Below are 13,828 nucleotides of genomic sequence, written 5' to 3'. Positions count from 1 at the left end.
TATTTTTTCTCAGTCATTTAGAAAAGTAAAAACCATCCTTACTTCACAAACCATACAAAAACAGGTGGTAAGCCGGATGAGGCCTGCGGGCTATAATTTGTTGGTCCCTATAATAGAATGTCAACTGGGATGACAGGATCAGATTTGCATTTTCAGCCAGTGAGTCTGGAATTCAAATGTGCATATGAATCATCTGGGGATTCTGTTAAAATGCAGATTCTGTTGTGAGATTCTGTGTATCTAACCAGCTCCCAGGTGATATTTTGGCAGCAAGGTTTGATCTGTGAATCACACCTCGACTACCAAGGCTTTCAAAGATACCAGGTTGGATCCATCCATGGAAGAGAGCCCGGATTGGAGAGCGAGGGTGAGGATGGAGGGGAGAGCTGTAACATCAGTTAGGAGTCTTTTGGGAGGTTGGCTCAGCAGGCCTTGGTTGCTGGGAGGAAGTGAGAGCTGGGAGAGATGGAGAAGTTGAAGATGACAACAAGGTTTTGTTGGTTAGTGCTGCCTTAAGCAGAGATCCCAGTGATCTGTACAAAACTGGGTACAGAATAGTGCTAAAGAAGTTTTTGCAAACCATGAATCTCTTGATGCCTCCCTTGCTCTTGGTTTCCATGTTGTTCTTATTGTGTAGGTTTCTCACTTTGGACTGTTTAAGAGATTTCCAAGAGTAACGCTGACTGCAGGCGATCTTTGCCTCAGGTACAGACTTTAAACCTAGTCCCTGTGTAAAGTGTGGGATATAAACAAATACCTAGAATAAGCCACAATGGGTGAGAGCACTCTCTCTTTAAGAAACACCTAGGGAAGGCTTTAAAGCTGTTGTCCAGGAAATGTGGCATCTTCATCTTGTGGAATCAGTGGGAGCTTCCCAGCAGAGTTCCAACATGTGGAAGCAAGAGAGAACATGGCACAGGTTTTGAGGAAAGGCGGGTAGTTCCTTAGTGCTGGAGAATGAATGTCTGGGATGGTGGAGGGAGGAGATGCTAGAGATGAGGGTAGGCAGGGGCCAGATTAGGCAGGCGTTGTTCAGTCTGGTAAGGAGTTTGGAGTTCCTGTGGAAGGAATTAGAGTGCTGCTGACACATGGTTACAGCCAAGAATGACAGGAGAAAGGTCAGTTCAGCTGGCCTTTAGTGTGTGGGATGGAGCAAGGCAGGAGGGGAGAAGATGAGAGGCAGATGCCCACTCCTGCCTCCACGCTCCAGGGGCAGTGGGGCCGGAGGGCAGGAGAAGGGTCTGGAAGAGAATCCCAGGACTTTTTCTTTTGGGGAACTTGATCATTATCTGGAGGTTTTGCTTTCTGGTCCGTGAGCCACCTCTGCACTGAAGAAAGCAGCATATCATGACCGGGTACCTTGGTATTTTCAGAAGCGTGTTAGCCATCTGCTCACTCATTGGTATTAAGATGTCATTCTCTACGACGTAGAATACCTGTACTTCAGACCCTTGACATGGGTGATAACTTCCCATTGCCCAGTCTTTCTAGACATCTGTGGTGAGAAATTACAATCACACAGAATTGTTTTCTCATTTGTTTGTTTTTGGAGTATGGATACACAGGATTGTATCAAGGACAGGCCTTTTGTTGGGATTCTAGATTTTATCTTTGCATTAAGCTGGACCATAAGAAAATGAGTTCTTGGGCATTCCTGCTGGGAACTGATCTTGAGTAAAACTTTGGTGTGATGATCGTGGGTTTTATCAGATGCCACTCACTCTGAAAACAGCCCCTGTACGAATCTTGCTGTTTTAACTTGCTATTGTAATTGGCCAGACGTTTCTTTTATAACTAGAACTCAGGAAGCCTTTGTCTTCCTTGAGTAACTGACAGTTTTCCTAATGTAAACCAGGTGACTGAATGTGTCTCCTCTTTTGATCTGGATGCAAGAAGCTCAGAGTCAAATCCATGACCTTCTTTTAGAAGCTGAAAAGAATCTTATTTGGAGATCAGAGTTCTAGTATATTTCCTATTCTAATCTTCTATCTGATTGAAGTTTTCCTCTCGTCCTGGTTTGTCATTTATGTATGTACATACATACTTTATTGTATGTACCATGTAAACTGCCTCATCTTCTGTGGTTTGGGGGAGGTTTGCATAGGTAATGTAGGAGTTGTCTTTCTCCTCCTTACTTACTGCCTTTCCTCCTTTGGGCAGAATCCCTCTAGTTGCTGGCAGGTGCAGTTGCAGGTGGCTAAGTGTCTGCCCCCTGCTGGTAACTGTGTGTCCCTGCACCACAGAGCTTAAATCAGCACACTATTCATTGTCACAACTGCCCCATGAGTATGAAGGGAAGCGCAAGAAGTGTTTTCACTTTACACACATGCAGAGGGAAGAAGTTAAAGTAACTTGTCTCAACTGTCTCAGACTCTGATGAAGACGGAAATAAATCTTGTTTATCCCAGTGATTATGGGTCAGTGATAAAGATCTGTACTGGCCTGTGGGAAATATTATTGCCAAGAATTCCTTTGGTACCTGCCTGCTTTCTACAAGGACTTTACTGTTATTTAATGACTCCATTTTCCCCACCCTTGGGCCTTACAGTCCTTTAAAAATAAGTAAAACTATTTCAGGGCCAATCAACTATTTATGCTTTTCTAGATAAGAAGAAAAACCAGAAGGAAAGATCAATAAACATGTAGATACTTGGCACCTAAGAGGCAGCTGAGAAACTGATACTTCTTTAACCTTTCTTTCCAACTGGTCTCCTCCTGCACCTCCCACTGCAGCTAAACTGGTCTCTCGGTGCTCCTCACACAGCCTGCACTTTTCTCCCTCTGTGCCTTCCGTCATGGAGTTCTGATCACCAGGAGTTCCCCCAGTTTTCTACCTGTCTGAATCCTCCCAGGCCCACCTGCCCTGACGTGTGGCATCTCCTTCCTCAGAACCCTGATAATGTTCACTTCTCTTGGACTATCAACTGTGTGTGAGGGCAGGCCCCACTTATTCTAGCGTTTAGCCAGCTGCTTTGCACACAGTGGATAGTCGTTACTTAATAGGTCACTACCAAGTCATCAGTGCTGGTTCCCTCCTGGTGACCCCTTTTCGGTGCGTGGCAGGTTATGCCTGGGCAGTGGTTCCACTCAGTGTTCTGATGAAGCTGCTACTTTTCAGGTAGTTTAGGAACCCCTTCCCAGGCAAACAGAGTCCAGTAACTATGGCAACAAGTCACTGCAGTCAATGTCTTGGTCAGTAATAGCTGCCTTCTGAGCACTTTGTTCTTTTTGTTTGTTTTAGGTTGTTATTTTCCAGAATTTTAGATTGGGGGTATATAAGTAAATCTATTTCCATTGTGGGTTAAGCAGGGTCCTCCCCATCTGTACTCAGAACACAGAAACAAACAGCTGAGCTACAAATTAACTTTTGGGACTCCACCTATTAGATGGCAAGTGTCTACGTGATTATTGATCTTTCCTTTTGGTTTTTCTTCTTATCTAGAAAAGCAGACATATTTTATTGGTCCTGGAATACTTTGAACTGACATTAATTAAAGTTAGAAATCCTCCATATATATTCACATCCTCTTATTCAGTAACATCCAAGTTATTGAGCTGCCTTCATTTGCATTTCTGAATTGTTACAGTGTTCTATTCAAGGGGACATCTTTATTTCTCAGATTTGTTAATTTGTCTACCAATAATCCATGAGTCCTAAATGAGTGGGAAGCGCTCTCTGACCAGGACCTCTTGACCTCTTTTCTTTCCCCTTTTCCTTGTTGGTATCCCCACAGCTCCACCCTTTTTACTCTCCTCTTTTCATGTACTACATTGTCTTCGGGCAGCTTTCCCACCCTTGTGCCTTCAGGTACCACCTCTTGACAGCTTATTTCCAAAGCTGTAGCCACTCCTCTGTATTGAACTTGGACCTTGTATCCTTTTTCCCACTGGCAAAAGCCCCAAGGGTACCTCATATTCAGTTTAGCCAAACCATAATTTGTCTTCTTCTCAAAACCTAATTATCAGTTTGTATACCCTGTTTTTGTGAGAGGCACTGTCATCTACCTAGTTGCCCAAGCTGGAAACCTCAGGGTTATTAAGGTATGTTGGGTTCTCCAGGAAACAGACTCTGAGACGGAGATTTGTATGCATATAAGTGGAGGTCTGCATACAAAGTGTGTACAGGAGCTCTCTCCTGCTCTCCACCCCACTCCCTAAAAAAAAGTAAAAGTAAAAAGCCACTCGTTCACGCCGAACCTGGATGCAGCCTCAGAATGCTCTTAACCCAGAGCCCTTGGCAGCCACAACTATTCATTGGATTGGCACATGAGATGAAATCTATCATCCAGATCTGATGTTATAGTGCACATTTACAGGTACCTCTGTAGACCTCTGCACACAAACACTGACAATAAAAGGTGGGTGGCACCTTGCTTAGTGAGCAGATGTGAGAGCTTGTGTAGACAGAGGACAGAAGGCCAGACAAGGAAGGCCAAGAACGTGGGGAGGTGGCTGTCAAGCAGGAGTGGATGGGTGAAAGTTCATGGTCTTCACAGTGTTCCTAGAATGCCCACCCTGCAGTCTGAGACTTCTGAAGCATCTGTGGAGAACAAAAGGACTTTGCACTAACATTCTTACCATTTCTCTCCTCTCTTTCGCTCCAGGTTACGTTACAGTGGGTATTTTGGGGGTGTTACTGCCCTAAGCCGAGAGCAGTTTTTCAAGGTGAATGGATTCTCTAACAACTACTGGGGATGGGGAGGCGAAGACGATGACCTCAGACTCAGGTGAACAACAGAGACAGGTCCCCTCCATGGGGCTCTGCTAGCAGTGGTTGTGTATGGTTCCTGTGGATGCCAGGCCAGCAGGTCATGAGGCTCCGACTTGGGCTTGAAGGGTGGCAGGGGGTGGGGGGTGAGCAAGGCGGCCCAAATTGCTCTTTGCCACTGGCAGTTCAGAAATGATGGAGGGTGGTCTAGTCCTGGCTAATGGGTGTCCGGGGTCCGGGAGTGTTGATGGAAGTCTCCGTGGACTTGTCAGCAGGTATTACCTACTGAGATAGAGTCTCACCCGTGAATGGAAAGTCCCAGACCAGAGCGTCTGCAAAACTGCCACCTGAGGAAAGTGGCCAGAGGCCTGTTCTAAGCCTCTGCTTTCTCTCAGACCCCAGGCGACCCTGGTAGTTCCCAGTGTGCAGAGCATGGAGTGCCAGCAGCCTGTGAGGAGTTGCACGCCCTGAAGCAGGCCAAGATGTCCTCTCCTTATACACGAGCCAGCCCCGCACTCCGTGGGAGCAGCTGCTGGCCTGACTCCCTGGCCTGACTCGGAGCTGCTGGCATGACCCTCAGATTCTCTTGGGCTCTTTTCTGCTCTGGGGGATTCAAAGGGGATATGCCTGGTCTCCCCTCTCAGCCCCCTTCCCTGAACTTGGGTTTCATGGCCAGATAGTTATGGGTATCCCTAACTCCCAGAAATAAGTAATTATTCAAGAGCCTGGGGCCAGCATCTTCATACTTGTAACAACAAGGTCTTTCTATTAGGAGACCCCCTTTCCTCCTGTTGTTGCCTCTTAGAAAGAAAATTTCTCAGCTGGTGTTCTAAATTAATAGACGTGTGGCTGCCAGATGTTTTCCATTGCTTTTCCATTGCTTCAGCATGAAGAAGCCGGGCTCCATGCTGGTCTCGTTCCCAGGTCTAGGCTGAGAGTCTCTGGAATGTTTCTGGCAGGAGGGAACGGATCTCCCTGACCAAAGGCTGCATAGAAATGGCCGTAGTGATGGGCAGCGGCACTTAGTGGCCCAGCCCATCAGCAGCCTGTGTGGCCGTGGCTTATGAAGTGGACAGAGGGTACCTGCTAGATTTCAGGGCAGGAATAGCAAGGGCTCGGAGCCAACCGTATCCATCATGTTCCCCAAATCCATTTCACTGCCCAGATGGGACGGTTAGTAGAATTTTACACTGATGATGTATCTTCACTCTCTTTTTTCCTGTTGCTCCTCGGTTTCAAGGTAAAGGGGATCCGCAAGTTTTGCTGTCATTTGATAAGAACATCATGGCCTCCAGAGTGGTTCTTGACTAACGCTATGGAAAACCAACTGATTTGAGCATAAACATTTGCTGAAATTTCTTTACTAACTACTTATTTACTCACCTGTGCAACAGGCACCACCCTCTTTCTGCTTATATAGTACATTACAGTTTGCAAAGAATGTTCCATGTGGAAGGTCTCATTTGAGCCTGTCAGATCAACTCTGTAACACCATTGCCGTTTTACGGTTCGGGAAACCCACGCCTGGAATAATGAATTGACTTACCAAGGTTGTAAATAACAAAGTCTAGATTTGAACCTAGGTTTGTGACATTTAACAGTCATTACTTTCCCTGTTAAAAGAAGGAAACACTTAAGTAAATTAGGGATCCTAAGAGACTTGATTTTTTAAAGATGTATTTTCTCAGTTGTTTCTGGAAAATGACAAAGTATAAATTGACACATCTTCTTTGTACCTCAGTAGTAAATGTTAAGGGTGATTCTTCTATGGACTTACTGCCTGAGGCCCAACATAAGAAAATTCTTTTTTTTTTTAATACCTAAATAATCAAGATATGTGTATGTGCACATATATGTAAATTTTTGCAAATGATTCTTTTTTAAGTGCCTAGTGGTAGATAATTGGGATAGAATTTTTTTTTAAACACCTCTGCTATTTTTCCAGGGTTGAGCTTCATAAAATGAAAATAACCCGGCCACTGCCTGAAGTGGGTAAATATACTATGATCTTCCACAAGAGAGACCAAGGCAATGAGGTGAATATAGAACGGTAAGTCCTGGATCCACGTGCCTGTCAGGCTACCTGCGTAGTCTCTTCTGTCAGTAGTCCTATGCCAGATTTGATCAGATAAGCCAGTTTATTTTGTTCAAAGCTTTTTATTGAGGTAATTTTCGGACAGACCCAAAAGCAGAGGGAACAGTCCATTGAATTCGCATGTACACGTACCACATTCCCAGTTTCAACAGTTATCAACTCATGGCTTCTCTTCTTCTCCCACTTTCTTCTCCTCCCCCACTGGATTCTTTAGAGGCAAATGGGATATCACAGCATTTCCTGTGTAAATATTTCAATAGTATCCTTAAAAGAAGTCTTAAAAAAACTGCAGAGGTGCTGCGCGGAGACCCTCTGCACCCCTGCGAACACGGCGCTGCGGGCCGCGCGGAGCGTGTGGGCCATCTCTGTACCCAGCGCGCCCTGCCCACCGCAGCCCTGGGGACTGCGGGCAGGCGCCGTCCGGGTGCTGCGCACCAGACCCGCTCTGCTGTCGGGTCCTAAATTCACAGACAAACGTGAATGGGTAACAAAAGAAAACGGTGTTGGAACAGTGGGAATCAGCAATTTTGCACAGGAAGCTTTGGGAGATGTTGTTTACTGTAGTCTGCCTGAAGTTGGGACAAAATTGAACAAACAAGAGGAATTTGGTGCTTTGGAAAGTGGGAAAGCTGCTAGTGAACTCTATTCTCCTCTATCAGGAGAAGTAACTAAAACTAATGAAGCTCTAGCAGAAAATCCAGGACTTGTCAACAAATCTTGTTATGAAGATGGTTGGCTGATCAAGATGACACTCAGTAACCCTTCAGAACTAGGTGAACTAATGAGTGAAGAAGCATATGAGAAATACATAAAATCTATTGAGGAGTGAAAACGGAACCCCTAAATAAACTAGTTTGAAACAACTTAATCTAGCATAGTTGTCTTAAATTAGTGGTGGATAGATTTTTAAAAAGCAACTTTTAGCAAAAGAAACTACTTGAAACGATGTTGCCTGAAGAAAATACCCCTTAACTTCCTAATGACTTCAGATAAACACTATGCATCTTTTTCACAACACCCGATGATTTTTAGGCTAGTCTTCAGTTATAATATTCAGAATTCCTGAAATTATTTGTGGTAAAACTAGTTATGAAAATTATGTAATTCAAGGATAACATTGTTATCTTAACCTTATATAATATTGTAACTTGCTTACAGCCATCCCTGGATTTGGGTCAAAATACTCAATGAACTTCCCACTGGAAATAAATGGCAGTGGAGAAAAGTTTGTTAGTTGTATAGTGTCCAATGAAGAACATTACTCTCTTAATTTTGCAATATACTGTGTTTACTGGTGCTATTTTTATACAGTGAAGCAACAGCCTTACAGGAAAATAAACAGTTTACTAATAAAATATTCAACTTCCTAATTAAAAAAAAAACTGCAATACCATTATCATACCTAAAATAAAATTATCAATACTTCCTTATTGTCATCAAATGTCCAGTCAGTGTTCAGATTTCCCTGATTATCTCATAAATGCTTTAATAAAATTTTTTAAACAGTTGGTTTATTCAGATCAGGATTGTAGACAAGGTCCACACATTGCATTTGAATGATTTCTCTGAAATCACTTTTAATCTGTAGGTTCCCCCTTCCCTCCTTTTTTTTTCCCTTGTAATTTATTTGTTGAACAAACCAGGTCATTTGTCTGATGGAATTTCCTACATTGTGGGTTTTGCCAGTCACATCCCTGTGCTATAACTTAATTTGTGCCTCTTCATTTCCTTATAAGCTAGGTCTTCGATCTGGAGGCTTAAACAGATTCCGGTACTATTTGGGGGCAAGAACACTTCCTCTATAGTGCCATGTATCTCCTTTTGTATCCCAACAAGGGGACATGATGTCTGGTCATGTTTTGGTGATGTCAGGATTGATCTGTGGGTTCACGTGTTGTCGGCCTCATACAGTCATTGTGAGGGTCCCCATCAGTCTTCACCTAATTATTTTAGCAGCCATCGGCGATCATTGCCTAAATTTATTATTCAGTTAGGGATTGCAAAATTATGATGTTCTGTCAATCCTTCTGCATTTATTAGATAGATTTTTCTACAAAGAATGATGTGCCTTCTTCCGCTGTCTGAGTACCCTGGGGTACGGTTCGTATAGAAAAGGCAGGATAAAGGGAAAGAATCAGCATTGATTTTTTTTTTTTTTTAATTTATTTATTTTTGGCTGTGTTGGGTCTTCGTTTCTGTGCGAGGGCTTTCTCTAGTTGCGGCGAGCGGGGGCCACTCTTCATCGCGGTGCGCGGGCCTCTCACTCTTGCGGCCTCTCTTGTTGCGGAGCACAGGCTCCAGACGCGCAGGCTCAGTCGTTGTGGCGCACGGGCCCAGTTGCTCCGCGGCATGTGGGATCTTCCCAGACCAGGGCTCGAACCCGTGTCCCCTGCATTGGCAGGCGGATTCTCAACCGCTGCACCACCAGGGAAGCCCAGCATTGATTTTTTATTTCAAAATGATGAGTTGATGCTTCCTACATCCTTCTGGATGTAGTTAATGTTCTTTTTGATGCCCAGATTGTCTTTGGCAAATGTTATCTTTTTCCAGCGGGCTCCCGGATCCTTTGACGTAACTGCAGTCGTTTTGCGAGCTTTTTTCCCTTTGCTCCGGTGTGATGAGCTCATCTTGTGCTCCTGCCCCAGGAATTAACCCTTTCACCGAGGAATCCTGGCAGATAAACCAATTCTTTTGGGGGCTATGTCTGAAAAATCGACATTTCTTTGTTCTGGTGGTTTTTTTTTTTTCCCTAATGTTTGAAACTGTATTAAAGGGCCTTTAGCCTTTTTGCTAGAGTCTACATTTTAAAACAATATTAAAAGACTTTTAGCCCTTTTGTTAGACTCTACCACTTTAACAAAGCAGCTATTTCTATTTTCCATGTGTCTTTTGAGCCTTTGCCCATAGGTGTGCATTTTTCTCTCTAAATTAAAATAATAATAATTAATGAATAGTTACAAAAGAATACTTATCAACTGTATGAAGAATCTGAAGATTCTTGATACCATGACCACTGGTCGTGTCCTCTAGCCAATTTATGCCCTTTACCTGTGTGGCCCTTCCTTATCCCATATCTTCCCCCCACCCGAAGAGGAAATACTTTCCTGAATTTTGATGATAATTAAAATTATTTTTGCTGTTTCTTGGTTTTCTTATTTTCCCATGCGTTTGTATCCGTATACAAAAGATTGTTTAGTTTTGCATGTTTTTCAATTTTATATAAATGAAATCATGCTGTATTATTTTTCTCTGACTTTATTTAGCTCAACTTTTTGCTTCTAGTCTCCATCCACATTGTTACTGTAACCGAAATGCATGCTTTTCACTGTTCAGCTCCTAGAGACCGATTCAGTTCAACACCACCCCTCTCCCTGCATCCTCGGGCTCCGGCCACACAATTACTTCTTCTTCAGACACATCCTGCTCTTTGACATGTCTCTGTGTCTCGCAGAGGGTGGTCTCTTTTCCTGGGTGTCCCTTCCCTCATCTTCTCTGCTGTGAATTTCTTCTCTTTCAAACCTTGGTCAACTTTACCTTCTCTATGACCCCTCATAGTCCCTCATGAAGTTAGGTGTCACTTCATTCAGCCTCCTCTGCATACAGTTTAACTTTGTTTGAGGTTCCTATGAGTCTCTTATGAGTACCCACCCTGCCTGCAGACACAAAGTTCTCCCAGCAACATTGGAGGATTCATAGATCCCCTGAAGCTTATCCAAGGACCTGTCAGCAGTGGATGAGATGTATCATTGTACATCCTTCTGTCCTGTAGACCGGGGGCTCACTGCGTGAAGGACTCTTCTGATCATTGGTCCTCAGGGTCTTCCATGGGGTTTGCCATGTGAACACATGGCTATCGTTAGTGTCTGTTACCTTAGATGGGGAAAATAAACTTCTTTTGCAGTAGGAAACCCAACAAGTGCAATAATTTACAAAGATGCGTTGGCCAAACTTTGTGACAAGGCAAAAAGCAGTGGAAATAGATGTTAAATTCTTATCTTTCACATTTGTTCTTTATCTTTAGGATGAAGCTCTTACATCAGGTGTCACGTGTCTGGAGAACAGATGGGTTGAGCAGTTGTGATTATAAATTACTCTCTGTGGATTACAATCCTTTATATGTCAACATCACAGTGGATTTCTGGTCTGGCCCGTGACCCTGGCTCTTCTGGTGACATTTGGAGGAACTGAATATTTGATTGCAATAATTTTGGCCTAGAGACTTCCCCTAGTAGCACACATTAAGAACTTGTTGCAGCCAATTATTGAGCTGATTCTCCCTCTTTCGTATTTTCTTAGCAGAACTCCTGGTGATATGGAATGTAAAACAATTGCTTTGATCATGAGGGTTAAATATTGTAATGTAGATACTTGAAGGACTAAATATAAAAGGACCACTCAGAAGATACCATGAAGGCTATTTGAGAACTCTGATTGAAGAAGGTTTATTTAAGTTTGAAGTGACACATATTTTCTGAGATAAAAAATGCCACAGGAGATAAGATTGCTGAATGTCCCAGAGAACCAGGATTGTTCTTGTCCAAGCAGGAAAGGGTTGAACATATATTTCTGTTACTCATTTATCCTGTATGGTCATCTGGGAAGAGGCGGCTCCCAGGTGAGAAGAAGGCCGAAGAAGAGGGGAGAAAGGTGAAGAATGAAGATGCCGCGAACTTGGGACCGAAGAGGTGGCAGAAGGACCGCATCAGGTGGAGAGCAGCTGCGGTGGTTGTACTGTTGCTATGGCTGCTGCCCTGCGGCAGGTGTCACCTGCCCAGGTACGCCTTCCAGTAACATTTTATCTACTAGTTCTTAGAACATTTTTGTAAAATGATTTTGTACGTATAGGATATGAAGTAGCAGTTTACAAATTACATATTAACTAATAATACATCAGAAGTACCTCTGTAGTAAAATATGAAAAAGCTGTGGGTGTTCAATCTTGTTTTTTACTGTTGTTTTGTTACCAAACCAAACTTGGGTCCGCTTGCCCACATGCAGTGAAGCCAATCTACTGACACTGGGTTGTGGTGAAGGAAAGTGCAGCGTTTACTGCAGGCGCCAAGCAAGGAGTCCAGGCAGCTAGTGCTTAAAAGCCCAAACTCCCTGAAGGCTTTCAGGGAAAGGTTTTTAAAGACAGGGTGAAGGAGGGGTTGTGGGATGTGTGATCAGCTCATGGACAGTCTTCTGATTGGCTGGTGGTGACGTAATCGGGAGTCAACATCAACAACCTTCTGGTTCCAACTGGTCTGGGGTCTACGTGCTTGTGGGCAGCATACAGTTAACTTCTTCCACCTGATGGGGGTTTCAGTATCTGCCAAACAGCTCAAAGGATATGGCTCAGAATATTATCTATAGCCCTTGAGAAGGAACTAAAGGTCCTTGACTTTGTCTAACGGCTAAACTATTATTTTGTCTTGTTTGACTGTTTTCCTTTCTTTCTGCATTTTCTCACTTCTCTGATTAAATTTACTCTTTGGAACTCAAGGAAGGCCTAGGAGGCTAAAGTTTCTCTACAGACAAGACATGGGGGAGGACATGGGGGTGGGTCTTTTCCAGGAAGGCCCCGTAGGGTCCTGCTCAGTTCTAGCTTCCAGATGTATTCATGTCAGTAATCCTACTGCTTAAAAACAAAACAGATGAGACTAAGCCTTCCCCCTCTCTCCCGCCTTCATCCTTCTGTTGTTCCATCCTGTTCTTCCGTGCACAGCCTCCTTGTGAGACAGCTCCAGGCCTGTGGCAGGTGCCTCTGAGTCTCGGCTCCTGGGCCGCGTTGTGTTTTTGTTCTCTTCATCCTCCTGTGCTTGTGATCAGTAATGGGCGCAGCCTGAGGGCTGCCTCAGGGGCACACCTGGTTGGTGAGAGGATAGGAAGGGGTGGAGCCAGGGCTCCTGAGGCCTTTGATTTGGAAGGAAGGCGGGGCCATGGCACTGATTTGGTACTGCTGAGCTTCCTGGGAGAGGGGCGGGAAATGTGGGAGGATAATCTAAGGAAGGTAATCGGAGATGGATACTGGCTCAGAACAGAAATAAGAATATTTTGTTCGCCTAAGGGAATGGACACAAATAATGTAGATGTGGATGTTTTTGAGCATGTATTCTGCAACTGTGCCCCAGGGTTTCTCAATCCATCATTATTACACGACACTTAATTTTAAAAATTCAACATGAGTGTGTGCCAGCCAGTTAGTGTAAATAATATCCTTCCCAAACAGGGAGAGGGAGGGAATAGGAGGATTTGGGGCTTCCAAAAAGACAGCAGTCACCACCCAAGTGGGGAAGGAGAAGAAAGGAAAATGCATTTTGTGGACGTGACAGGGTTACCTAGGGCTGGCCTGGTTTACCTTTAACCCAGTAAGGACAAGTAAATGCTGTGTTTTTTCTTTATTTAGAAAAGAAATAATAATGGTTTTCTTATTTTTCCCCCACCCTCTTGTCTCCTCTACAGAATCTTCCTCTAGCTTTCCATCCCGATTTTTTAATTGAGGTATAATTGATTTACAATATTGTGTTAATTTCAGGTGTACAGCATAGTGAGTCAGGGTTTTTTTGCAGATTATGTTCATTATAGGTTATTACAAGATATTGGGTATAATTCCCTATGCTATACCGTAAATCTTTGTTGTTTATCTATTTTATGTGTAGTAGTTTGTATCTGTTAACGATCCCAATTTTCTTAATTATAATCTAATGCAGACTGAGCTATTGTAATTGCCAACAGCCTATGCCAGGGGCCTCCAATTTGGAGGCTGTGGGTCCCTGGTCATGGCTGGGGAGGGTAAAGGAAGAGAATAGTGTGTGCAAGGAATTTCAGGATCCATACTGAGAACAATTTCTCATTCAATGGAAACAAAATACAATTAGTACCATGTGGGAACTCCCTATGTATTTTCAGCTATTAACAAGGCATCTGCATTTTTTTAAAGGTTCGAAACCACTGTCCTATGCCTATTGATATTCTTCACGTAATTCTTTCAACCAAGATAAAGTACAAGTCATTTAAATGACTCACTATGAAACTTCTTGAGG

The 13,828-nt window shown here is 43.6% G+C and overlaps 1 protein-coding gene across 1 annotated transcript in view; it reads left to right on the top strand.

Moving 5' to 3' along the window:
* The window catches only part of B4GALT4 (beta-1,4-galactosyltransferase 4), a 30,029-nt gene extending 18,302 nt beyond the window's left edge, over nt 1-11,727 (top strand). Inside the window, exons 5-7 of the mRNA XM_061193128.1 lie at nt 4,605-4,727; nt 6,654-6,758; nt 10,825-11,727. Of these exons, the coding sequence (XP_061049111.1) occupies nt 4,605-4,727; nt 6,654-6,758; nt 10,825-10,957 (361 nt within the window). The 3' untranslated portion in view covers nt 10,958-11,727. The remainder of the gene's footprint in view (nt 1-4,604; nt 4,728-6,653; nt 6,759-10,824) is intronic.
* Nucleotides 11,728-13,828: the final 2,101 nt, after the last annotated feature.

The sequence above is a fragment of the Eubalaena glacialis genome, chromosome 6, assembly GCF_028564815.1.
Source record: "Eubalaena glacialis isolate mEubGla1 chromosome 6, mEubGla1.1.hap2.+ XY, whole genome shotgun sequence".
NCBI lineage: Eukaryota > Metazoa > Chordata > Mammalia > Artiodactyla > Balaenidae > Eubalaena > Eubalaena glacialis.
This window is presented reverse-complemented; position numbering and strand designations above follow the sequence as displayed.